The following is a 27,841-nucleotide window of genomic DNA, read 5'->3' as shown; positions in this document are numbered from 1 at the left end:
TGGGAAAATAAATGGGAGAGAGGTAACAGAAATGACGGTGTTTGTTGATTAAAAAGTAAATTATTTATGACGACAAACATGAGCTACCTGTGAAGAGAAGTGGACAAATCCTATGGGACTGAGTAATAAAGCAGGATTTTAAAATCAATGTAGTGAAGGACCTGAAGAACAGCCACCCCCCCTTCGTGTATATGGTGATGAGCTCTGAGTTGACTTTCCAGGCATAGATGAAACTTGAGGGTTATAATAGGCAGTTCAATGAGAATGTTGTTTCAGTGGCTGGAAAAGCAAATTGAAGGTTATGTTCTCAAAGAAAAATAAGTGATCAAAGGAGGACACATACTGCTGTACAAACCTGCAGTGCACCCGTGTGGTGGTTGCTGCCTCAGCACTGGACTCATTGCGCCTAAAGAGCCACAGACACTGGGAGGAGCGCTGAAAAGGTTGGCCAGAGCAATGACAGATGTGAAATGGGCTCTGGGTAGAGAATGATCGCAGAATCACAGAATTGTAGGAGTTGGAAGGGACCTCCAGAGATCATCAGGTCCAACCCCCCTGCCAAAGCAGGTTCCCTAGAGCAGGCTGCCCTGCTCTTTTGCTCTTTCCAGGAGATCCCTGTCTTTTTTTATACCAATAAATCGATGATAAATAGATACAAACTCTTCAGTCTTAAAAAGATCTCTTTGAAGGGATTGTAATGGAAACATATAAAGTCTTAGTAGGCAGGAGTGAATGTGAACCAATTATTCACTGTCTCTTCCAATTAAAAGACCAAGACCATCACATGAAAATAGTGGTAACAGGCTCAAAACAAAGTCAGATTCTCATGAAGTGGGAGCAGGACCTCCTCCTTTCTCATTGGCATTGAGATTTTAATCTCTTGGCTCAGTTCCCTGGATTTCGGCTCATTTATTCAGCAGTTAACGCTTCATCAGATCGCTGTTTACAGTGCTTTTAAAGCTGAGCTCTAGAGCTCTTTTTGTAAGAGAAATCCTCTTTAATGTTGGAGCACAGCTATAAAGCCTGGCTGAAACAGCCCCTTGGATCTTTTCTTCACCGGGCAAAAACAATGCAACTTCTTAACAAGCTGTTTTGGTGCAAATACCCAGTAAAGTCAAATACAGCCCTTACAGATTACAATATATAGCCTTGCCTGGTGGCCAGTGTTTTGGGGTTGTTACTGGAATATTAAATATCTACAGTATCAAGAGCTAAGGCGTCATCTTCATCTGTCAAAGTCAGTAGGGATGGTGGCGTACGCTTACAGCTGCAGCAGGTAGTTCCAGCTTCACCTGCTGCAGTAGCAGTACAAGAGTAAAGCACCATCCAGTGACACCAGTGTTATTTTGGGTTTGGTCTGTGGGATTTAGAAAAGGAGTCAGTGAGGGAGAAGGTTTTGGCTTCGTGGAAACTCTTCCTGAGTGGGAAGACTGATGTGTCTGTCCTTCGTTCTGCTTTTGCTGTGAGGTGTCTGTAAGACATCAGCCATTTCAACCAGGACGTGCTTCTATTGTTCAAGTGCTGTTTGTTTGTGGTTTGTTACCTGCGTGGTTTTGTGTTCACGCATTCGCTGACAAAATTAATTTCTTGCCATTGTATACTGATTCAGTGTACCTTACTTTACTTAATTGTAAAGAGAGAGATCAGTGTACACGTAAATTCAGACAGGTGAGTTGTGCTTTGGGACTTGTTTAAGTTTCACATCTCCTCCTGACCTGGAGAATGGCTTACAGTCTCAAAAGCTTGTGACCCTCCTCCCGCAGTTAGTTGAATAAAAGATATTACCTCAATCTGCAAATTTTACTGCAAGATATTCTGAGGTTGAAGGAAGTGGGGGGAACGAGGTCTGGTGGTGGTTCCTGGAGTAGGGGTGGGGGTGATGAGGTCTGGTGGTGGTTCCTAGCTAACCCACGCTGTGCTAGGGTTGCCACATTTGCTGAGCTGCGTTGTGAATTTGTGGCCTCGGGGTCCTCGTTCCCTGGGCGAGGCCAACGCTCTAAGGCTGAATCAGGCTCTTGGGTTGGTGAGGGGATGTTGTGTAAGAAGGTGGGTTATCACTTCACTTTTTAAGTATTGCACATGATCCAGAGTAATTGCATTACAGAAGCTTATCTGATAACTGTGTTACGCTCTGTGTGTGCTCTGAGACCGCTCCAGCAGTCAGCGAAAACTCCTTGGCTTAAAGTACTGGGAAGGAGGCTCAGAAAATAATCTACACTTTGGTTCCATGATGTTTGCTGAAACTAATATGATATACCCGATTGGCTTTGGCATCTGTTAATGACACAATACACCTGACTAATTACATCTTACGGTATGGCAGTACCTTTCTTTAGAACATTTTAAATCTCTTTTCAGTGTTTCTTTAGAACTCATGGCTGTGACTTTGCATCACTGGATGTAGTAAATATTTCTGCCACTTTCCAGAAGCATAAGGCACGAAGCCTGTCATGGGTGATGGTTAGTAACAGTGGATTAAAAGACATCCAGCAGTAACTAGGACTCTGCTTTTATTTCTGAGATACCTGTCAGCAGTGTTTTCAATGTAACTTCTGCCTAAAAGTTAACATGGGAGAAATGTGCATGTAATGTTACACTAAAGTAATATGGTAGGTATCTGATAATTTCTCTCCAGATGAGTATTGATCAGCCTGCCTTTAGAGGAGGCATTGTGAAATGGCTTTTGTAGGGCAGGGTTTGTGCTGTAATGCATGCTGCTCTGCGAGGGGATTTGCACTAGGAAAATCCTTCTCTGGCCAACATGCAGACCTCTGGAAAGTGGTGGCTGATCAAGGCTGTGGGTCGGAGGAGATTAGTTGCCCACATGCATTACGTTGCACTGAAAACTGGATGTGGATTTTGTGGTGTTGGGATAAAAGAGTATTTTGGTATTTAAGAGGTAAAGAGGCGCATGATTTTTGTGACTTTCAGGGAGAAAGGCACCACAGAGGTTTCATGGGGAAGCCTTCCTTACCTGTTTTTCAGCAACACAAAGCCTGATAATATCCTCTATGTTCAGAAAGAACAGCAGAACTTTAGTGCATTGGGGAAGAAGCTTCAAGGGGATCTCAAAGAGACTAAGGCTTGTCTGAAATACGCTTTGATGTACAAGCAAAGCAGAAATATCACTTGGTGCTGTTCTTTTGCTCTTTGCTAGGCATTTGCTCTTAGGCTGTATCAGAGACCAGATCTTGCACTACACAGCCCCAGTGCAGCTCTTTGTGTTGTTACTCTGGAAACTGTTCAATATTGTTCAGAAAGGGGGGAAGTTCAATTTAATACTGAACCTGTTATTTTGACATACTAACATCTGCCTGAAAAATCTACCAGGAGATGAATTTCTGTTACGCCTTGGCTTTTAGCTGAAATTACCTGACTTACTTATTGAACAGTTTTAGAAAGAGAAATGTTAAATATTGCGGATGTCTGGCTGTAACAGGCACTGTTTTGCATTTTTGTTTTTATTCTGGCCTATGGTGTTTTCAGGTCAAAAATCTCATTGATTGCATACCTTCATTCTGCTACATGAAAAGGTAGAAGAGAAGATGAACCAGGCTCTTCTCAGGTTTGCAACGATGGGACAAGAGGCACCAGTTGCATCCTTACACTTTTACAAATCAGTAAAACCCTGAGCAATCTAATCCAGCTTTGAAATTACTCCTGCCTGAAGTAGGAGGCTGTGCTGGATCACCCCCAGCCATCCCTTCCAGCCCAAATGACTCTGCAATATTTAATTTTGTCAGCTTTATCTTTCACCGGCTGCGAGGTGCATTACATCCTTCTCATCTCATGCTGGTCTGTAGGGAATGAATCTGTGGTAACTGAGGCTTTCTAAAAATGGAGGGGTTACACATGAAACCCATCTAGTGACCCAGCTTCTTTCAGAACCAGCATACTGAAACTAAATCACTTGTCTTGACATCTTCAGCTACTTCTGAAAGAAGTAAAAGTCTTTATGCATTTTAACCTCTTTGGGGCTTTGTTTACAGTAATGGGATGTTTACAGTAATGGGAGTATCCATGGTATCATGGATTTCCAGTCTAAATGCCACGATTCTTGGTGGTTTTGAGGGTGTATTGTATAATGCAGTATTAAAAAAAAAAAAAAAGTCTTCAAGGAATATTTTTTAAGTAACGCACTATAAGCTAGTAAGCTGTGTGGTATGAAGGTCTCAAGTACTATTGCTTGTGAATGTCTTTCTTGGATCCCAGGTATACAAGGCTGAATTCAGCTTAATAGAAATCACCTTAGCTTACTTTATTATACATATACATATATATTGTATTAATTACCCCCAAAGCCTTGAATATTTGGGCTGTCAGTAGTTCTTCTGAATTGGGGGTTCTCATTCCCACCGTTGAGCTGGCCCCATTGCACATGTAGTCACAGAAAGCAAGTGTACTGTTGGAAAAAAAACTACAAAGTTTTACAAATGCAGCAAGAGTAAAAAAATGTGGTTTTAAATGTGGTTTTAAATTTAAAACTCTGAGTTCTACTTGTCAGATTTTTTTTTTTTGGTAGGTCCCAGTGAGATCTGCGGAGGCAGCATCTCAGTGCCTGGCCAACATACCTTGTGGGGGTTGACAGCCATGAGCTCGCAGAGCTGGCAGGATTTTCCCCAAAAGTGCTCGGTGTTTTCCATCGTACATCTGCATTGTATTCCTGCAGGCCTTTACAAGCTGCCTCCAAAGCTCCTAAGGAAAGATGTTCACTATGCCTAGAAGAAGGATGTTCTTACATGGCTGCATCCCATCTCTCTCTCAGCCCTCTCCAAAACAAGACAATATTACCTGTTTTATCAAAGGGTTTCCATCCATGTTAGGAATTTATAACATGAATGCCCATGCTGATATGTACTAGATGTTACTGCGTAGGCCTGGTTACTTGTGTTAAGGGAGAACCGCAAAGGCTGTAGCAATTGAACTACTTTACTTGTATATTTGACTACTCAGTACGTTGTACATGCTCCTCAACTTAGACTGCAGGCTTTGGTGCTGTCTTCAGAGTTCATTACACATCACTGTGAAAGATTTTCTGTGCAACTGTCAAAGCAGACTTACATGGCATACACGCTTTTGTAGTCTGCACACCTTTGAGGCTTTCTTTAGTTCCTCTCAGCATGTTAATAATCTTTGTCTTTTCAAGTTTCTCTTCCATCATTAAAAATGCATTTTCATAACTCAGGTTAAATCAGACCAAAATGGCGATTAAGGCTGCTGTTTGATGACAGGACTTGAGCTTTATGAACACTTTTCCAGGGGGATGGATCATAGCTGTTGCTGCATTCCCTTTGCTCTTGCCATGTACCTTCAGTGGTGCAGCCTGTTCAGAGGCCATAAAGTGAAAGTTGAGTTCCCTGCAGCAAGGCAACTCAGATTAGCAAACGGAGTTCTGTCTTATATTCTATATGCACTTTATCTTGATTAGATGTAACGTCTGGAAGCTAAGTGCAGGCCCCTCTGGAACAGCGGTCGTGCTCTTTCCCTTCCCCGTGTATCAGCTGGCAGCACCATGAACCTTATCGGCTCCGTGACTGAACCAAGAACTAGCCCTGCCAACAAATGCAGTTTCTTACAGTCGGATCTCAAACAAGGTCTTTATGCTGGACAGATTTAGAAAAAAGGTAGTACGCAATGAGCTGGAGGAGCATTTTCCTCAGTCAGTTCACTGATCCAAGTGCAAACTGCCATGAAGCAATGTTGCCTAGAGAGCAGCCAGCTCTGACTTGCCACGTTGCTGCCTGGCCATCGGCCTGGTGCAGGGGAAGAGGAAGGAATTCCTGCCTGGTGTAGGGAGGGAGGGCAGGAGTATCCCTTTTGGCAGCAGCTCTCAAATGCATTAAATGAATAATGAAAAAAGAATAATGAAATCGCATCCTGAATTGATTCTGAGTTGCCCCATATCCATTACTGGCTTTAACTGTGTTAATTTGAGTTGTCTTTCCTGTGTTGGCCAGCTGCCTGAGAAGGAGCTGGACTTTAAAATTCATTCTGAAACACTGAAGAGTGTCTTCTGCTTGGAAAATAATTCAGAGACTGGCAATGATGGAGGGGGTAGCATGACCGCAGTAGTGACAGTGTTGAAGGAATGCCACGGATGGTGGAGAAGAGATTGTCCATCAGGTGGTGCAGGCTGGGCAGTAAGCCGAGCTGAAGAGCTTGTTCAGGGGAGCTCCAAGTAGCAGTGCTATATGGGGAAAGGGAAAGAAGCATTTAATTCATATGAGGTAGGAGGGAGAGAAGCGTAGAATAAAAATCTAGATTTAGCAATTTATTCTTCATATGAAGTGTACATGCTCTGAAAATTTGCATCAATCCTATGAATGCCACTTTTGCAAAAGGACTGCAGTCAGAGCATGTTAGAATAATGAAACTGCAACCTGAGAATTAAATCTGACTTCCATGTGCATCTGTGTTCTTATATTCAGCAGGCACGATTATTTAGTGTATGATTTTCTGATGGCCAACTTCCATTGATTCCAGTTTGAATGAAGTAAGACAAAAAGCTGGAGGACAAATATGTCCTTAACCACAGAACAGGTGAAAATGTCTTTGTGCTTTAGTTTGAGTTCTGTAAACTGCTGGATAACACGGGGATTGTGTTACAGAGTGGTTCCACTGAAGGAAAAAAGGGATGTGGAAAAATCATACAATTGAGATTTGCAGTTTCCTGCTGTCTCAAGATCACTGCAACATGAGATCTTACCTGCACAAGACGTATCTGTGGGTAGCAATAGTTTCTGCTTATTTCATCTCTGATGAGAGGAACAGCTTATAAAGGGAAGTGCCACAAAGCTTTTGAGAGATATACCATGAGCAGAAAAGGCTCATCTGGAGTCAGTAATCTGCATCATTTTCACAGCAGTAATCTGGCATTCCAGTTCACTCCCTGTGTGTCTGCACTTTACAGCTTTTGGGACTGTACTGTGTAGGGGAGCTCAGTGTAGTTTCAGCAGCTTTATCGGCACTGATCCAGGTAACCCAAAGCAGTTTGAGGACTTTTTCTTGCATTTTTGCTTAATCAGCCCTATTCAATGCCTACAAATTCCAGTGGTGACTAAGGGTGATGTTTGCTAGCTGAGCTTAGGTATGCATGTGGCAGTGTGACACTCCTTGTAGTTAGAAATTGGATGCTTTTTCCAAAATTAATGGAAAGTTAGTCACAAACCTTCTCCTTGCCAAACCATTGTTAAATGTAGGTCTGATTTAAACTCCTTAGGAACTGTTTTTTGCAGCTGGCATTTGTGTGCTGGGTGTGGCCCAGGTGTAAAGGATGTCACAACACGCTGCAGTGAGACGCTGCTGTTGCTCGTGTGCAGGAGCTGGCACGGTGCTGCTGAAGCAGAACATGATTTCTCTCCACAGGCTCACAGTTTGGCTTGGAGGTGGAGCACCGTGTGGTGCGTTCCCAAAAATACATGAGGTGAAACACAGAAAGTGAGTAACCTAGGAAAATATTTTGAAAGTGAATTTGGCCCCCTTGCCTGTTTTGCTGGAAGTTTTCCATGTCAGCCAGCATTTCGGTACAGAGAATGAACGGAGCGGCCTGTGCAGGTGGTTAGGAAGCACACTGTTGTTGTGAGGCTTATAAAGGACTGACGAGAAACATAACAGGACCACTCAAAGGCCTCAGAGGCCCTCAGTGAAACCTCCATTACTTAGGATCAGTATGCCAAGACAGGTCTGCCTGCCCAAGCTGAGAAGCCTTGCCCTACAGCTTGTCTTCCAGGGCGTACATGACAGAGAGAGGCATGGGCAGGAGTCACCTCACCAGAGAAAGGAACAAAATGTAGTAAAAAGCTGTGCAACACACACAGCTAAATAAATAGCTGAGCTGTGAACATGAGGAACACGAGTGGTTTACTTTAGTTCAGGTGCTGGCTGCAAGTTGGGGTTTGCTCTAGTCTTCCTCTGCGGCCTCAGGAGCAGTGTTTCTGCCTTCTGTCTTGTAAGGAGTGGGTGGCTGTGTCAGAGCGCCGTTCTTGGAAACCTGATCCAGTTCATCGTGACTGTAAGTGTAGTCAGTCCCTGGAGAGGAGATTTTCCAGCCAGCCTTTGCTAGATGCAAACAAGGGAGCGAATGTTTAGGTGTATTTAATGCCATGTTTTGTATCAGAGCTTGATAGCTGTCTTGTACAATTTTCCCTCAGCACGGTTAGCATACAAAGCAGGAGTGTAACAGGTTATCGAGTTAATAAATCAGAAGCTGTAGTCATGTTAAGATGAATGAACGTGAATTTTCACCCTCTGCGTACAAAATTTTGTTGCATGGATTTCCTAGAGCACGTGGAGAGATCCTTCAAGGCGGTGCCCAGCAGCTGCGTCCAGCCCTTGCAGACTCCCAGCTTGTAACCCTGTGGGGAGCAGCACCCCGAGAACTTGGCTGAATGGAAACGGGAGCCTGCATGCCCGTAGGCAGAGCCGCTGTGCTGTTAGCAGTGTGGGTGCACATCGATAGTAGTCATGCTCTTCGCTTTATCACAACTTCCTTTTCTATATATTGAAGCGATGTAAATTTAGAGCACCCTTATCGTGGAGTAAGCATGTGAGCACGTATTTCTGATCTTATTTATAGATAGATGGTTTCTTTCTGTGTCCCACCTGCCTTATTTTTTTGCAGCCTGCTGTGTCCTACCTGGATTTCTAGGCTGTGTGTTAATTATTCACCAAAAGTCTTTCCTCAGTTCCTGTATTACTGGTTTTCAAAGAGCATGGAATCTGTTCCAGTCGGAAGCCCTTGGATGGTTTAAATTGGGGATATTTGAGTGTATTTATAGCCGTATATAAATGGAACCAAGAGGAATACTTGCAAAGTAGGTGGTACTGGGACATTTATAGAAAAATGTGTGATTTATATGTGGATCACTCTGGGCAAACCTTTTACTGTGCTTGTAGACTGTCTTCTGCAGAGCTCATCTGTATTTTGTGAATATTTATGCTGCTTATGAAATGACATGTTTGTTTCTTTAAATAACAGGAGGAGTGAAGGGAGAGAATTGCTTATTTCCTGGGCAGACGTGTCCTCAGGTCGTTTATGAGGCAACTTTAACGTGGCTGGAGCAGAGGATAGCCCAGATCTCCTATACCTCCCCTTCCCTTTGCCTCTGCATTGGAGAAGTGCTTTGCCAGGTTGCTCTGCTTACAAAGCATTCTCTTTTGTGTGCCACTTTGCCATGTTTCAAACTAAAAGCTGTGTTGCTGTTAGGATAGCATGGTGTCCTGGTGAAGTTGTAGTGCATAATCCCATAGAGCCGCTTAGATCTCATGCTATAAAACCCAGTTACCCAGATGTGGTTGAGGTCAATCACATCCAGCTCACTAAGACGCTAGGAGGAGAACATCTGTGCCTCTGCCTGCAGAATATCCTCTGAACAGATTCAGATTGAAGTCCTGAGGCTGCGACAGCTGTTTTCCAGAAAGTTCAGTCATCTAAAGGAAAGAAAGAAAGAAACAAAACAGCTTGCAAGCAGTGACAGAGACCCCCCAGCAGCTTTTCCTTCAAAAGCCTTTGAAAAGCTTTGATTTTCTAGGAAAGCAGAAGAAAGCTCCAATTTGCTGGGTGAACAGATTAGAATAAAAAGGATTAGACATGAAATCAAACATCTTGCCATTTGTGGCTGTGCAAATTTAATCTTTCTGTAGGATTTCAGTCTTAGTTGGTAATTTTAGTGCCCTTATGGGTCACCTCAGCATTCAGTCCCCTCTGGCCCTGCAGGAGGTCCTGCCTTCGCTCCTGCAGCCTGGGGGAACAGCCTGCTCTGAGCCATAGTCTGCCAGGCTGACTGTGCTGTGGACTCATTGCAGAGTCTCTCTGACTCCTCCAGAATGCTCCCCTGCAGGAGTTTTTGCAATTATTTGAGCCTGGTTGATGCTAAGGAAGGTTGTCTCTTGTCTCTCAGGGAAGTTTCACCAAATTCTGAGCCCAGCATCCAAAACAACATCCCTTCTTGCTACTGCCCAGCTTGTTTTTACAAAGGAGCAATGTGCAGTGTAGGTACAACACAGCAGAAACACGGTAATCCCTTGTCTTAGCCCCAAGAGACCCTACTTTCACAAAAAATACATGGAGCAATAGTGGACCAGGAGGAGAAGCATCAGATTAGTTTCAGTGTGATGCTGTTTACTGGGTGCGCTGCAGTCACATCTAAAGACCAAGTATGAAACTGAGGTTGATGAGATAAAAGCATTTAGTAATTTTTGTTTTGAACATCTTCTTAGTTTTTTATTGTAACAAATGCATAACAAAGTAGTGCATGTGATTTACAAAATGTCTCTCTAGACCATAAACTCTTCAGGTAGCATGCTTGTAGCAGCAACAAATGATCCCAGGGCAGATTTATGCAGGGAGCATCCTGGGGCTTTGTGATGGTTGTTTGAAACTCCTTTGGTGTCTGTAAAGTAATGGGATTCTTGCCCTGAATTTTGGGGAGAACAAGGTATATATCGAGCTCTTCATCAATTCCAGAGTGCATGGGTGTTGTTATAATAAAATATTTTTGATCTCCATAACTCCTCACAAGAATTACAGTAACTAAACTTCCTCTGGGAGCTACAGTCCATCCATATAGCTATTTTTACTGTTCTTCCAATTGAAAATTCAATGTGGGATAAAGGAAACGTTACCCGCAAATCAGGTGGTTTCTTGGTAGTCTCAGAACTGATATGTTTTCTAGAAAAAAAAAAGAGAGAGAGAGAACAAGACAACTGAGCCAAAGGAGCTAAAAGAGACAGGTGTTGCTATGGGTGATTTTCAGAGGGAAAAGGCGTAATGATCTGTGTTCTGTGACACTGGCTTCAGCCACACCAATATTAATTCTGGCACAAAAGGGAATGAAAAGAATTCACAGCCCTGCACATCTCTTGGTGTGAGGAGAAGCACTCCTTTCTGGGCAGTGTCTGTGTGGAGTTACAGTGGCTTTAGAGCACAGTTGCAGTACTCGTTTTCCACCTTTTTCTTCCGTGGTTAGCAGCAGTATGTTATCTTGCAAAGAGAATTTGATTTGTGGTGGCATCTAAGACTTTTTCTGGATGTTAGCATTCGGCTAACATCCAGGAAGCCCACCATGTACCTATTCCTGTCCCTGCTTATGCCCATGACTTTTTTTTTTATTTCATCTTCAGTAATATGTACAGCTTTCCTGATCAGTGACGTGATCTGCACCACCAGTCCTTCATAAAATGCTCTGGCAGTGTCAGTGCTCATGAGCAGTTTTATCATTCTGCTGATCCAGTCATTTCCAGGCAGACTATGGCTGGAGTACCAGCAGCGCATGGAAATGGACCCAGCCTTTCTGAATAGAGAGGCATGAGCTTTCAGGGACAGTTTTCAGTGGGCAAGACAATGTACAAGGTGAGGCAAAGCAAAATGAGACACTGAGTGCGAACGTGGCTGTTTGCATTCTCCTGTTACAGGTACTTTATGTCGAACTGAGAACCAGCTGCTTTCAGGTTTCAGTTTGGGCATATGCAAGTCTAATGAAAAGACCTTAAAGCTTTCTTTTGGCTAACATCTTTCATAATTCTGTTTCTAAACATATGCCTTTGTTTCAGAATCGCTCCTTTGCTGCTGTGAGTGTTAAGTGACACTGCTTACGCTACCATGGATGAACTACAGGATGTTCAGTTGACAGAGATCAAACCACTTCTGAATGATAAGGTAATACTAGCTCCTCCTTTGCTCTCACAGGTGTGTTCCAGCTGACTTTGTGTCTGGCAAGGATCCCCGATTGTCTGTTTACAGCTTGAAGTACCTTAAGTATGGAAAAACATGAATTGCTTCCCCAGCTCTAGTGATCCACCATCACGTACCCTTCCAAAGCCTTAGGAAAAGAAAGACCACAGTTCAAGGAAGTTGGAGTCTCAGGCAAACTGCATCATTCCTGTACTGGGGTTTTACAAAGGCAGGTCAGAAAATGGAAAGGTGACACCATTCCTGATATAGCTGAGCTGTAGAACCTCTGATATCAAAGCTCAAGCTTGTTAGAGAAACCTTGGCTGGTATCACTTTTTTTTTAATTAACTTTTTTATTTAAAGTCTTTTTTCTTTCCAAGTTATACATCTTTGTTCTGAGCCCTAAATGCAAATGAGGACTTATTGGATTTATTGATGGTGAGCCTTTTTTATTACTATCTGCGGAGTCTAGTCAGAGCAGTTCTGATTCATGCAATACTGAGACTTTGGAAAATCATTGCATTGCAGCAGCTGGTTAATCCTTTCACTCTATCTTCTGTGGACTGGAGGAGAGCCATCTGGGCTTTAGGAAAGCACAAGCCTACCTTTGTTCTGCCATTGCTTTGAGTTCCTAAGTCATTGTGGACCATCCCAAGAAGGTTGAGTATCTTGTGTCTGAACATTGTGATTCTGACCAATGGTTTTTGGTCACTTTCCATATCTAACAGCCAAGTCAAAGAGTCTTATGGCATGTGAAGCAGTGTTTTGCTGTTTAATATCTGATTTCAAGAACCAGTTTGTTCTGCCAAAGGATATGGTAGCTTCTGAATGAGAACCCTACTTTGGCCACTTGTTGTGTACACACAGAAGACTGCACTGTGTAGACTTAACACCACGGGAACGGTGTTAAGCTGAGGCAGGGGAGGTTTAGGCTGGACATCAAGAAGAGGTTCTTCACCAAGAGGGTGGTCGCACACTGGAACAGGCTCCCCAGGGAGGTAGTCACTGCACCGAGCCTGTCTGAATTTAAGAAGCGTTTGGACTGTGCACTTAGTCACATGGTCTAAAATTTTGGGTAGACCTGTGTGGTGCCAGGAGTTGGACTCAGTGATCCTTATGGGTCCCTTCCAACTTGGGATATTCTATGCTTCTATGACTGCAGACTTCCACCCAAGACGAGTGAAATGTCTGAAATTCTGCTACATTTTAGTCTGTGCTGCTTAGTTTTTGCCAATTTCTTCAGTGTGCTAGCATACCTGTTTAATATCTCAGAAATCTAAAAATATAGCTGAAATCTACAATCCAGCTGCCTATTCTTATAATCTAGTGCTGATTACTAGGTTCCACCATAGCTTGAACATAACGTTTTAAAATCTTTCCAGGGAGGGTGATCCTTGGAAGAACAACAGAAGTGTAGACCAGCAGATGAAAATCCAGAAAGACATTGAAAACAGTTTCTGTTTCCATAATGCTATTGCTTATGTTCTCCTAGGATTCTCCTAGGATTGCATGTGTGTGTCTGAGTTCAAGAAGGGAGGTTTCCCTTGGTTAGGTGAAACAACCTAAGTAGGAAGCATTGAAGTGTTTCATAACAAAATGACTAACAAAGTCAGATTTTAGGTAATGTGGATGTGCTTCTTAAACGTTGTTTGTGGAGCACATGGGTGCGGTGCCCTAATGTGCTGTTCTGTGCAGTGTATCAGCATCCAAGAAGTATTGAGCTGGCGGTTCACTAATATTTTTACTGACCAACCCAATTTAGAGAGAGGATTTCATGAACCAGCAGGGATTAATGGCCAGAAATAGCACAGTAAAACTCTTACGTTGCTAATGGGTGAGTGCTCATGAACTCTTCAGACTGCTGTACAGAGAAAAGGAGCTCTGGCATCTTAATGCTCAAACAGTGGAAATGACTGGGATATGGAAATGGATCATAGCCTGGTCACTTTGTGTGAGCCAGGAAATGCCACCGGGGACCACTGAGCCCTGGCTTTGTTTTGTCTCAGATCTAAGTCAGCAAAAATCTACGAGCCTGACTTTTAAAGAATACACTGTGACATTTGCGTGTAAATTAAGTCTAATAGAAAGTCCAGGGCAGTAAGATTAATTAAATTATATATGTTTACCTTTTTCAGGCTCACTAAAGTACAGTGCCTTTATACTGGGATAGAAAATCAACTTAAAATGTTTGTAGTTAGCTGAAAGAGAGAAGAAGAGAATACTGTCTGTAATATGATAGAAAACTTACTTATTATTCAGGTTCTTATCAGTTCCTGCTCTTGCTGGATGTTTAGAGATCCTGAATGGTGGTTGTGTAAATTTGCTGCCAAAATGGGATAGCGTATGGTTTTTACATCTTAACCTGTAGTTCCAGTATCTTCAGGCTAACAGTTACAGTAGTAACAACTATTCAGCAAATATGGTTTGCAAAACAAAACCAAGAGTGCTGCATTATGTTAATTTTCATTCAAAACTTTTCTACTACTTCTCATTGCTTAGTATTCTGGCAACTTTGACTCCTATTAATATAGCCTCAGTGAAGAGTCACTGAAACGCAACAACTTAATTCGGGAGGTTCCAATTCAGCCTAAGGAATATCCTTTCACAATTCCAGCTAGTGCTTTGCCTTTGAGGTACAGACATGACGTCTTCAGAGAAATGGAAAATGTGTCTTCATCTTAGACTCGAGAAAGTTGAGAAAATTAATAGATCAATGCTTTAAAGTCAGATTTTGATGTGTTAAAATCAACTATCCAGGAGGCAGGACACGTCAGCAATACTGCTACTTGTGCATCTTGGTGTACTTGGACAACGAGCAATACAGTTACAGGCTTTCATTCTTTGATTTGTTGCATCCCCAAGAATTCCACTTTTCTTAGCAGATATTCAGATCAGCCTTCAGTTCATTAGACGAGGCTGTCGGAAATCTCAGCTAATTTAGAATTTCAAACTGAAACGAGAGGGATGATTTATATTTCCTTTTCCTCCATCCTGAGGATCTGATGCTTTGTGCCACATTATGTTCAAAATATCTAACACAGTTCAGTACTTAACACCTGGGGATTCTTAGATCAGATTTGCAGATATCCAAAATTTGAACATCACAAACTGAAGAATGTAGTTAGTAACCTGTGTTCTTCCTAACTATGACAAAGCTGGGGAGAGGAAAACAGGGCCATTTGTTTACATGTGGAGGGGAGTTAGGGTACTCAGCCAGTATTTAGGGTACTTGTGTTGCTCATATATGGTCCTAGTTGTAATTTTAGCACTAAGGTGCTATGCCTATAACGTGTAAGATATTATGCTGACTTGGGTAACTTGCCCAGCCTTGTGCAGCACTCCGAAGTGTAGCCTCCCCACTGATCAAAGCCTGGGTCTCATGAAGCTTTGCAGGCACACGAACAGACAACTTACTGCAGAATTTAAATCTTGCAGTACACCAAATGTATACTCACATGTATGGGTGGTGACACCATCTGAGAAAAGTCTGCTTTGGGTTGTTTACTCCAGTTCCCATGCGTTCCGGTTTCAGCAGCAACACTGCGTTTGCCATGAGATGAAACAATGCAAACAACAGCTGCTGTAGATTAGCTGACCACAAAGCTTGTGTTCTTGCACTCATTACCTGTGATTCTAGTGGCAATCCTCTAAAGAGTTTTAAATTTGAATTATTAAGGGGCACCAGTGTCGTGGTTTAACCCGACCGGCAGCTAAACACCACGCAGCCGTTCGCTCACCCTCCCCCCTCCCTCTCTGGGACGGGGGAGAGAAATGGAAAGTGAAGCCCGTGAGTTGAGATAAAGACAGTTTAATAAGACAGGAAAAAAAAAAAAAAAATAACAAAAATAATAATAACAATAATAATAATGATGATACAATGGGGATAATACGAAAGTAATAATAGTATGTACAAACAAGTGATGCACAATGCAATTGCTCACCACCCGCTGACCGATGCCCAGCCTAACCCCGAGCAGTCCGGCCCCCTCCCCCCGGCTAGCCACCCCTATATATTGTTTAGCATGACGTCAGATGGTATGGAATACCCCTTTGGCTAGTTTGGGTCACCTGTCCTGGGTCTGTCCCCTCCCAGCTCTTACTGCACCCCCCAGCCTGCCCGTTGGCAGGACAGAGCAAAGGCTGAGATGTCCTTGGCTTAGTATAAGCACTGCTCTGCAACAATTAAAGCATCGGGGTGTTATCAGCACTCTTCTCATTCTAAGCCAAAACACAGCATTCCACCAGCTACTAGGAAGAAAATTAATTCTGTGCTAACTGAAACCAGGACATCTATCCACCCCTTATTCCATACCATTTATGTCATGCTCAGGTTACACTCTTTTCCATACATTCTAATTAGTCACCTATAGTAATCATGGTAGTGATAACATACAGTATAATATACTATTTAACATGGTGCAATTCAGTTCATGGGCTATTCTCACCCAGTATTAAATCTCCTTGAGGTACACACCGGACCTCTCCGTTCTTTTGCATCACCCACCAAGTATATCCAGGTCCCTGAGCGAAAACAATTCCACGAATAGGTTTGCCTTTTCCTGAGGCAGGAGTAGCCCAGACTGTTTTACCCAGCATATTTTTTACATGCACTACAGGAACTTTATCCCCATCTACAGTACGTAACAGGTTTGATTGGGCAGGTCCAGCTCGGTTGGTAGATCCCCTAGTATTGACTAACCAGGTGGCCTTTGCCAAATGCGTATCCCAGTTTTTGAACGTCCCAGCGCCCATTGCTTTCAAGGTAGTCTTTAACAGGCCATTGTATCGTTCAACTTTCCCGGAGGCTGGTGCATGATAGGGGATGTGATACACCCATTCAATACCATGTTCTTTGGCCCAAGTGTCTATAAGGTTGTTTCGGAAGTGAGTCCCATTATCTGATTCTATTCTTTCTGGGGTGCCATGTCGCCATAGGACTTGCTTTTCAAGGCCCAGGATGGTGTTCCGGGCGGTAGCATGAGGCACAGGATATGTTTCCAGCCATCCGGTGGTTGCTTCCACCATTGTAAGTACGTGGCGCTTGCCATTGCGAGTTTGAGGGAGTGTGATGTAATCAATCTGCCAGGCCTCTCCATATTTATATTTCAGCCATCGTCCTCCATACCAAAGAGGCTTTGACCGTTTGGCTTGCTTGATTGCAGCACATGTTTCACAGTCATGAATAACCTGTGCTATAGCGTCCATGGTCAAGTCCACCCCTCGATCACGAGCCCATCTGTATGTTGCATCTCTACCTTGATGGCCTGAGGTGTCATGGGCCCATCGGGCTATAAATAATTCACCTTTATGCTGCCAATCCAGGTCCACCTGAGCTACTTCAATCTTAGCAGCCTGATCCACCTGCTGGTTGTTTTGATGTTCTTCAGTAGCCCGATTCTTGGGCACATGAGCATCTACGTGGCGTACTTTCACAGCCAGGTTCTCTACCCGAGCAGCAATATCTTGCCACAATGCAGCAGCCCAGATAGGTTTGCCCCTACGCTGCCAGTTGTTTTGCTTCCATTGCTGTAACCATCCCCACAGGGCATTTGCTACCATCCATGAATCGGTGTAGAGATAGAGAACTGGCCATTTTTCTCGTTCAGCAATGTCTAAAGCCAGCTGAATGGCTTTCACTTCTGCAAACTGACTCGATTCACCTTCTCCCTCAGCAGCTTCTGCAACTCGTCGCGTAGGACTCCATACAGCAGCCTTCCATCTCCGATGCTTCCCCACAATACGACAGGACCCATCAGTGAACAGGGCATATTTCTTTTCAGTTGGAGTATAGCGGGCCTCAGATCCTCTGTATCCCCGACTCCAAAACCCCAGAGGCCGACCTCGAGTTTCCCCAGGTTCTTTCTGCCAGAGGCTCCAGGTGGGGCCGTTCTCCCCGGCTGCAGTGTAGAGCACATTCTAAAAGACTGTCGTGGTTTAACCCGACCGGCAGCTAAACACCACGCAGCCGTTCGCTCACCCTCCCCCCTCCCTCTCTGGGACGGGGGAGAGAAATGGAAAGTGAAGCCCGTGAGTTGAGATAAAGACAGTTTAATAAGACAGGAAAAAAAAAAAAAAAAATAACAAAAATAATAATAACAATAATAATAATGATGATACAATGGGGATAATACGAAAGTAATAATAGTATGTACAAACAAGTGATGCACAATGCAATTGCTCACCACCCGCTGACCGATGCCCAGCCTAACCCCGAGCAGTCCGGCCCCCTCCCCCCGGCTAGCCACCCCTATATATTGTTTAGCATGACGTCAGATGGTATGGAATACCCCTTTGGCTAGTTTGGGTCACCTGTCCTGGGTCTGTCCCCTCCCAGCTCTTACTGCACCCCCCAGCCTGCCCGTTGGCAGGACAGAGCAAAGGCTGAGATGTCCTTGGCTTAGTATAAGCACTGCTCTGCAACAATTAAAGCATCGGGGTGTTATCAGCACTCTTCTCATTCTAAGCCAAAACACAGCATTCCACCAGCTACTAGGAAGAAAATTAATTCTGTGCTAACTGAAACCAGGACAACCAGGACCAGGCAAAAACCAACCTCATAACCAGCCTGCCTTTGGTCAGGGTTTCTCTTGGGTTGTATCTGTTCCTGCTCCAGTGCTCTCAACCCTCATCTGAGTGCCCAGATGCTCACTTTGGGGCAGTCCCCAGAGGACTCACTGAATAGTGATGGGCAAAACTTGCATGGAGTTCTCTTGGGGGAGTCTCACGTTTGTTTTTAGTCTGGCCAGACCATGCTGAAGGAGAGGTTTCTGAGGTGACCCTTCATGGTAGTGTTGGTCCGTGTTTTGGGATACTGTGCTGAAGTCTATTTTCTGTTTGTTTTTGTTAACAGAATGCGGCTCGCAACTTCCAGGACTTCGATTGTCAGGTAAGATGTGTGAAGGAGCCAAGGATCTGCGGGTAGCCTCCTTGTGGCCTATCAGTAATGCTGACAGAAATGAAAAACTGTATGTTCGTTTTAACTTCTTTGAAGGTTTAATCAATAGGTGCTTGAATATGTCCATTTGACAGAAAGTGCCCTTTCACCAGAGCATGTTGTTGTGTGCTGTGAGGTGCAGACTGCTCTCTGCCAAGGCTCCACAGCAGGCCGCAGATTGGCTGGTCTCCTGAAAGGCAGTTTGTTGGTGAGATGTGATCTGCTGAATAACTGCAGCTCTGTCACATCCCATCTGGTTCACTGACTAGGAAAAAAAGGAGTCTGCATGCTCTGTGTATTTGTGTTGTGAGAAAATGGAAATCACCAGGTGTTGCTGCTGCCCCAAATACAGCACCTGTGCTCTGCTGGGCCTGGATCATGGCAAAGCTCTGGTCATTTTCTGGGAGATTTTCCATCTCAGAGTAGTGTGGAGACGAGCACTCTGGTTGCTATAGGAATAATCCTTTCAGAGGAGCAGTTGCACCACAAGCCTCCAAGACAGAGGACACATTCTTTGTTAGGCAGAGCACAGTACCGAGATTATGTGGTGGGTTTTATAAAGCACAGTCTCCATTTACCATGCCAGATTACCTTGCTGACTTCCCACTCAGCATGCTGATCTGCAGCCCGTATCTTTTCCCTTCTCTTCAGCTGCAGGAGGCTGCTGTGCCTGTAATGTTTGCATAGCACCAGAGAGGTGCTCACAGCTGTGTTACCCCAGTGGTGCAGCTAGGGGGTAGATCTGTCAACACCACATGGGATCTTTTTAATAAGTCTGTCAATGTAGACAATTCCAGAAGACTTTCTACAAGCTTGTGAAGAACAGGAAAATAAAAAATATGGTCTTAAGAAGACAGTTTGTATTTTTCCCATCTCTTGATGTAGGACACTGAAAGTACACCCCATCTAGGCATGCACGTCACTGTACTGCTCTAGCATGATTCCTTGTGACTTTTAATGTTATCTTAAAGTCTATAAATATAAAAATTACCAATCTTACCTTGTTGTCACTTAAGTTTGCCATCTCAGAAGTGGCAGCAGTGTTAGAGTAATTTTTCTGGTTTAAGAAAGGTAGATAATGGGTTTGAAAAACACCTCCTTATACCATCTTGTCTCCGTCTTTCTTTCTGCATCTTTTCCATCTCTGCAGAGGTTCAGAGTGCTCCCAAGTAGGATGGGGCAAAGGGTAGAATAGGTGCAATGGCTTTGGGTGAGTGGTTCACAGGCTCTTCTGTACTGAAGCCTGTCTGCTCTGAAAAAATATGAATACAATGCCTAAGAATCTGAAGAATCTGAGCACATTAGCCTTTACTGCAAATTCGATGGCAAAGCTCTGGGTTTGCAGCTGCCTTGAGAGGTAATGGGGGGTTAGGAAGGAGTCTCCACAATGGAGCCGTGCATCGTTTCTTCTTCCTCTATGCTTTCTCTGCACAAGCAGAGCCTCGCTGCACCCTTGTTTAAAGAGTGCTCCAAATCTGAAGTCACATTAGATGTGTGCAGTGGGAGCCCCAGAGGAACAAGCAGCAGCCATCGACTTGCACGTGCCCGGTGCCGTTGGAGGAGCTGCCAGGGCAGCCTGCAGCTGTGGAAAGGGGCTTGGGAGCACCGAGCCGGGGAAAGACGTGCATGTTGCTTCTCCCTGCTTCAATTTAGATCAGCATTGAGCTGGTGGCCATGGCAACAGTTGGGCAGGAGATGAGATGTTCCTTCCAGGAGCCCACTTGGTAATTCATTTAGTTTGTGGGTTTTTTATTTTATTTTATTTTATTTTTTTATTTTTTTATTTTATTTTTTCACCAGTAAGTTGCATAGCCTCTCTTGCAACTGCAGATGTTGTCCCAGCCTCACCTTCCTCCACTTTGCCTATATGGTGTGGATTCAGAGAAGTCCTGGCCTGGCCTACCTGGCCAACCTTTAAAATGCCACCAAGGGCTGAGTGAGCTCTGAAATCTGTTGGAGCACATAGATGGAGGGATGGCTCCTTGGATTTTATGTCTCATTTGCTAACAGACTTGGAAGAAGAACTTGGAAGTCGAGCTTTTGTCTGTGCAAAAATTACTGCTTGCTTTTTGATCTAGTAAAGCATGGCTGGCTGACACATTCAGACCCCCGTGGAACTGGTCCAGTTTTACTTATTTGTGTTTGAGACTTAAAATTGCTTCCCAGGACCAGATCTGAGTAAAGTTAACACAGCAAACATACTCCTGCTTCTGAAGTTAGTTACTCTGGGTTTATGTGATAACAAAGAAGCTTTTAGCCTGGCTGCATCATAATAGCTTTCAGATGCAGGTGCCCTGATTTTCTTGTATTGTTTATCTGCAAGCAAGCACAGTTAACCCTGACAAATAACAGATTGCCTGGGCATCAATTAAAATAACCCCAAAGTAATCTGATAACCAATTGCAATCTTCATAAAGAGGAAAGCTAGCATGGTGGCTTAGGGATCTTTATCGATATGAATCTAGGCTATTCTCAGAAATAAAATGTATTAACCTAAATCTGCGACCTACATTTTGCTTAAAAGCTATTTGAATCCTAATGAAATCTAGGCTTGACTTCTTCTAATGTTAGCAGGCAGATGGTGGATTAAATGGTCTGGTTTGCTGGTAGACAGATGGTGTGGTGACCTACACAGTTAATAGAGCTGTGCTTGTGCTTTTATTATCTGCAGACCTTCTTCAGCTGCTTTGAGGTGTTCAGAGTTAGCCTAAGACTCTCCCCTTTTATAAGATGTTCTGCTTAAAAAGCAGTGAAGGCATATATAGGTATATTTGTAAACTATCCAATTAAGTCTTTGTTATGTTTCATTCTGACACGAGCTACCATTCAGTATGATCCCTAGCTAGTGCCTCCCCTCTGCTGCCTCCCAGCTGTGGGAAGGGAGAGGAGTGCTTTGCTCTCCAGCACACACCACACAGAACCACCTCAGAGGACCTGGAGTGTGGAGAGGTGGTTGGGATTTGGCAGAATATTTGTAGAAAGCTCAGAAGTTATGAAAGAAGTGGGGATAAGTAAATCCGGGACATGCAAAGTTCAACTGAAACAGAAGAGACGAGGCAGGCATAAACCCACAGAGGAAAGAAATTAAAACTTCCTTGTTAACAACAGAGCCCACTGAGGATTTTTTTGCCACTTTTCTGTATTGGAAAGTACAATTTTTCAATAAACACGTTTCTGCTAATGTAATTTTGGTGAAGTGTTTCCGTAAGTACATGTTTTAATCTTTTCAATCTTGTTTATTAGAAGTTTTCCTATCTTTGTCCAGTCTCTTTGCTTTACTTTTGCTTGCTGTGCCGTAAGAGTTGGTCTTCTGCATTTGAGAGGTTATTGGAAATACCACATCATGGGTATATGCTGATGTCATGGACGTTAAGTGGAAACTGGTTTCATTTTCTAATGAAATCATTAAAGCCAGCTTGTGATTGCTACACAGCAGCCTTGAATACAAGATGTTTTAAAGCATGTCCTGTACGTTGCAATGAAATAATACGCAACTTCAGCACTTTGAGGAAGGTTTGCTTTCTCTGTACAAATCCCAGGGGAGCTGTTCTCACCAGCATCAAAATTTCTTCTGTAGGATATTGAAGACCATTGTGTTCCAGATCTGTACAACGAGTTCTTTTGTTCTCTTGTTCAAAGTGCTAGTCTGAAATTAATTACAATACAGAAGATGTTTTGATCTAGCAAGAAAGTTTTTTTATGCCTACTAAATTAGAAGCTTCCCCTATTTTTTTTTTTAGTTAGCCCCATCAACAAAATATTATTGACTTCTGTTGACATGTCTACAACAAAAAATATAAAGCTAAAAATGATGAAAATAAAATAGGTATATCCAAAACAAAATAAATCTTATTTCCTGGGAAGCTTTTCTCTGATTCCTCCCATCACTGGCTTTCCATCTAAAAATTCCCTTTTTATGTAATGCTGCAGTATTGAATTCTGGAGAGGTTTTGCTAGCTAGACTTTGACTTAAGCATAATTTTAATTTTGAAATGTATGATTGTGATGCTTCCATGGGATTTACTTAAACATTATTTTTGCTTTCTGTACACTTGCGACAACAGTGTACTAAAGAGGCTGATTATGCAGACAAGGTATTTGAAGTTCCTGTGGGTTTTATTTTTGTTCTGTCAATGAATTCTTACAGCAAAGGCAATGTATGCACCTTAGGTTGAGAAAGGGATTTGCCTCTTTCCTGTCTTAAGACTAATGAATGGTGTTTTCCACTCACAGTGATTGATCTGTTTCCATCCCTTATGAAACACCCTTTAATGGTGTTTCAGAGCAGCTAATTGCAATGCTATTTACAACTGAACACTGTTAGACACAGTTCTAGTTAGTGGGTGGGGACATTGAAGGTTTGGAGATGCAGAGCACGTCCCTGCATTCTTCTCTTCAGAAGATGTTAAGATGTTCCTTGTTTTGAGCAAGGCATGGCAATGTGGTTTGGCACATCTCACCTGTAGCGGCTGGAAGTGCAGCCCCTGGTTCATCATCCGGGTTGCCTTTAGGGCTTTAAGGTGGTCTGTGGTCTAGTGGTCGCGCAAAATTGTTTTAGACTAGCCTTTTGTATTAGCATATGTAGGTCTTCTTTGTGTAGGTTTAATGTTTACAAGGGCCATATGTCTACTGGATATGGCACCCGGAGCTCACTGCTCAGGGGATGGAGGCATCGACCTCATCTGTTTGCAGCCCCCGGGGAAGGGTGCAAGCTGCTGCTCCACTGACACAAAACCATGGTGTGAAGTTCTGGGAACAAGGCTTGGGCTTACTAGAGCTGACCTCCAGGTTATCTAATTCACTTTGAGCTATTACTGATCTGGCAGTACTGGCAGTTCCAATTTCCTACATTATCTGGGGAAGGGGGCATTTACCCTTGGAGCAAGGAGAAAGAAGCACTGCTGGGTGCCTTGCTCATGACACTGGATACATTACTGGAGGACAAGAAAGTTGTAGCTTCAACTGCTTCATGTAACACAGGCAGGGCAGGAGATGGAAAAGCACAATCCTGCCTTTGCTCCTTTCCTGACTTGTAGATATTCTCATTAGTTGTTTAGTTTTTATCACTCTCAATTATTGTGTGGTTTTAAGAGCTTGCGTTCTCTGATTTGGGAACACAGACCCAACTCATCAGCTGTACTCCTGTGATAGGTCACTGGATATCAGTTCATTTGACTGCAGAGCTGTTACCTGGCAGGATCTGTTTTGGAGATGACTTTCCATTTCTCTCTGGGCAGACAGGGCATTAGAAAGGGTTACAGACACGTAGGTCTGTCCTTCAGCATCATGTGCCTTGCAACAGCAGTTCACAAAAGCTTGTTTGTATATAAAATAGTAGATTGGGGATAGCCCAGCACCACCTTTGTCCCCTGATGCTTTCATGTTTATGTAACCAGATTACACACCCTGTTCTGCTGCTGCTCTTGGTTCTCACCCAGCATTTCTCTAATTTAAGATTTAATCCAGTTACACAAAGTACTAGAAACCGTAGCCTGCATGCATAGATGATATTGTGTTTTCTATTAATAAATTTCTGCTCTGTATGGAAATGAATAATTTAGTTCAAGATGTTGCTTTGAATCTGATTTAGGCTTGCTTCCCACGCAGCCGTCTCCTTCAGCCCTACTATTTCCAAAATAATCTTGCACAGAGAGGAGGTGGTAAGTACTTACATACCAACTGCGTTAAGGTCTGTGGTACTGTAATGATAAGAATTACCAGATGGCGATGCTTCACCATCTTACATTTTTTTCCTTAGCTTTTAGGCATAGTTTGTGTTGTTGTTTTAGTAATGTGTAGAAATTTGAGGGCAGCTGTTGCAAAGAGCAAGACAACAAAATACCTACTTTAATCTCTTCATAGTCAATAGCTGTGATGTGTTACCCCAGGAACATTCTGCAGTTCTTTTCTGCAAGCCTTAGCAAAGATGACTCAAGTAAGTGATCTGTAGCTACTGTTTCACTGAAACAGGGAAACCCCATCTGAGTAATCTGCCCGTCCTCCACCCCACAGTGAAGTAGCAGTGGCAGGTTTCTCTGCCTTAGGTAAGTGAGGACCTGAGTGTCCTTAAACTGAAAGCTCTGAGGGGATGTTTCTAGCCTCTGCTTGTACAGAGGGCAGAATGTAAGTAGCAGATACCCTGCTGCTCTGTGTTCTGCCAGACCTGAATAAAAAAAATACATATATTGAAAAGATTTCACAGATGTATTCTTTGTTGTCAGTCTCCAGTTTAAATCACTTCTATTTTTTTTCAAGGGAATTAATAATGAACTTTGAGCAGCCTCCTAGTGTGAGGTAATGCTAAAAAGGAAACTTAATAAATTAGTTGTGAAAAGCACTGGTAATACGAATTCTCATCATTAATCATTCCCACTGTGAGACAAATGGTTTATTTCAGACTTTAATAACTTCTAAAGCTTAAGCTCTGGATCCTGCTCAGACCTGTAGCTGAGGGAGTGTGGCTGGAATTTGGGCTGCTGCAGTCCAGCACTCAGGTCCCTTTGTTCGCTGCCTGGGGTCTGGAGCTCAAGGCAAGCCATGGACATCTCTGGAGCTGCTCTTGAGTGCCTCCTTCCCTCAGTCAGAGACATTATTTCTTAATATTCAAAATCTTCTGTGGCATCTGTCACTGGCACTGTCATTGTTTCCCTTTCTAGCCAAAAGCAGCAGGTGGCAGTCAGAGAATGTTCCCCCATTTGAGCTTTTGTCACATTGAGTATGTGTCCACTTCTTATTGTCATCAGTCTCACAGTAAATTTATATTTTGGCAGTCATATTTAGATACGCATTTTCTTCCTCTGTTTAAGGATCATTCAAAGATGTTAAGACCAAATAGGATAACATAACAGTCTAGTCTGACCTTCTGCAAATCCCCAGCAAGGAGTACATCCCAGCAATTCCTATATCTGTTTAATCTCAAATGTTTTAAAACTGCTGTTGGGTTGTATCTTACCTCCTTCTGGTGCCTGAGCCTTTCAGGAACACACATTTCATTTTCTGAAGTGATCCTCAGGAGCTGGAACCAAAAAATACATAGCAAAAGTCAGGACTTTTGGAGATAGTTGGTAGCATTGCTGGCCTTTCTCTGGCTGCTGTGTTCTTCTGCCCAGCCCCTACCTAAAAGTATTCCTTAATGGCATAGCTAAGGCAAGTCTGCCGCCACACCTGCCCTTGTGGTGCTGGTCTTCCATCTGAATGAGAGGTCATATAGCTGCAGGGTGCCTTGTTTTGGTTTCCTGTCGTAGTGGGGAAACGAAGCCTGCCCCACACCCTGCTTACAGATGTCTGTGTGACCATCAGCTGCACTGGACATGGGGAAGAGCAGAATGATGAGGGAAGCTCTCCTTTCAACAACACTTCATCAAGTCAGCCAATTTGTAATGAGAAATTACACCAAAAAATCTCAGTTTTTATTTGTTTTTTGTCAATAGTTACTGTATTCTTGTCTGAGATCACAGAAGAGGGTTGAGGACCCTGTTGTTGGACACTAATACCTGGATAGAGTACATGAGAAGGTGAGGGTAGATGCAGGTGTCAGAGGATGCAGATGGGTGTTACAGGAAGCTTGTTGATCTGATTTGGCTCTAATTTATGTCAGCGAACACCATAGATTTCCCTTAGGCTGAAATACCAGGCTCAACTAGGAAATGTATGTTTTGTGTGTAGTTGAAGAGCTGAAGCTTCTTCCCAGGCTTCTCTGTGTCAAACAAGCAGATGTGACAGTAGGACATGACACCAAGACTCCATTTTTAGATTCAGACTTCCGTGGAGCAACAGTGTGGAGCCCCACATTGACCTGATTATGAGCAGAGTGGAGAAACGTGTTCAAAACATTTGTCTTCAAAGAGCGGTCGTGTGATGGGAACCGTAATGTGCTTAAGGTCAACATCTGTCCAGAGTGAAGAAAAAAAAAAAAAACAACATAGGAAAACTTAACTGTTTTCATGCTCAAAAGTTCAAAACAAGCACTGCATAGAAATGGAAAAGCTTATTGAAAATAAGTGAGGCAGCTAAGAACTGAAACACTGCAGCAGCTCTGAGACTTTTAATGGACAGCAAAATGGAGGCAGAGAGCAAATGCCCACCACGTGTTGTGGCAGATATGAGAAGTGGTGCAGGGAAGCCAGCACAACTAAAGAGAACAGCATAGAGGCTATTGAAAACAAAAAAAAAAGCATTTTTCAAAAAGCTTGTGAAAATGAAAAAGGTTATAAACTATAGCAGATTAAGCATGAACAGAACAAAGCAGACACAATCAGATGTGGAAGCACGTGAGAGAGTTTGGGTAGTGATACTTTATTAATTTTCATTGTCACTTGAGGTCACTAGAGGAGTACCTTAGAGGCCTTTGTTGGGACCTGTGCTGCTTAAACATGTTCTTAAGTGATCTAGAAAAAATGATGAATGTGCAATGGCAACTTTTATCTGCCTTTGGATAAATGCAAATATGGTACACATTGGAGCACATTGTTCTGCTGCACATCCTGCAGCAGAACATCAGAGTGGGCTCAGGACTGATGATAACCCCGAGGTGTATGACCTTAACATTACAAGAGATGAGTGAAAATGTCAGCTCGGGGCTTTCAACAAAACAAATCAATTCTTGTTTATCAGGAACAGAGAACAAAGCAACCTCATTGTGCAACCGTGTAAATCCACAGCATGCCCATATTGGACATACTGGCAGTCCCCCAGCTCAGGACAGAACACAACGGGGGGAGAACAACAGCACAGTCAGACAAAAGCTGCTGCACCAAGACCAGCCAAACAGGGCAGAGTGTATCAGCCCAGAGAAGGGACTGGTGAAGGGAAATTGCAACCATGAAGCATGACAAGCTGATAGGTAGTGCTGTTGTGGGAATGGAATCGGCTGTTCCCTGTCCTCCAAACCGAGGACTGGGGAGTCTCAGGTGAAGCCAGCAGACAAAAGGTGCGGGAAAGCAGGTATTCCTCACCCCACATCTTGTTCAGCTTTGGCTTTTATGGTGATAGGGTGACTGACTGCAAAAGCCAGTTCAGAAAGTCTCTTTTGACCTACAAGTTGTTGGAGGTTGGGAAAATTAAGTTACAAGACGCAAGTTTTTGAGGAAGTGTCACTACATGATTGCTCTAGTCTATTTTTCCAAAGTACCCACTCTCAGTCAGACTCGCAGGGGTGGTTGGACCTTTGGTATGACCAGCCCCAGCTGCCCTGCCTAGCTTCATCCCTGCTGATCATCCTCCCTCATGGCTCATCT

The 27,841-nt window shown here is 43.4% G+C and overlaps 1 protein-coding gene across 2 annotated transcripts in view; it reads left to right on the top strand.

Moving 5' to 3' along the window:
• The window catches only part of NDRG3 (NDRG family member 3), a 57,040-nt gene that overhangs the window by 11,591 nt on the left and 17,608 nt on the right, over positions 1 to 27,841 (top strand). For both annotated transcript variants that reach the window (XM_084296913.1, XM_084296912.1), the window contains exons 2-3: positions 11,551 to 11,656; positions 18,522 to 18,557. In XM_084296913.1, the coding sequence (XP_084153039.1) occupies positions 11,600 to 11,656; positions 18,522 to 18,557 (93 nt within the window). In that variant the 5' untranslated portion in view covers positions 11,551 to 11,599. The remainder of the gene's footprint in view (positions 1 to 11,550; positions 11,657 to 18,521; positions 18,558 to 27,841) is intronic.

This window comes from Netta rufina (assembly GCF_964035555.1).
Source record: "Netta rufina genome assembly, chromosome: 16".
In the NCBI taxonomy this organism is placed as follows: Eukaryota; Metazoa; Chordata; class Aves; order Anseriformes; family Anatidae; genus Netta; species Netta rufina.
The sequence above is the reverse complement of the archived record's forward strand: the minus strand, read 5'-3'. Positions and strand labels throughout refer to the sequence as shown.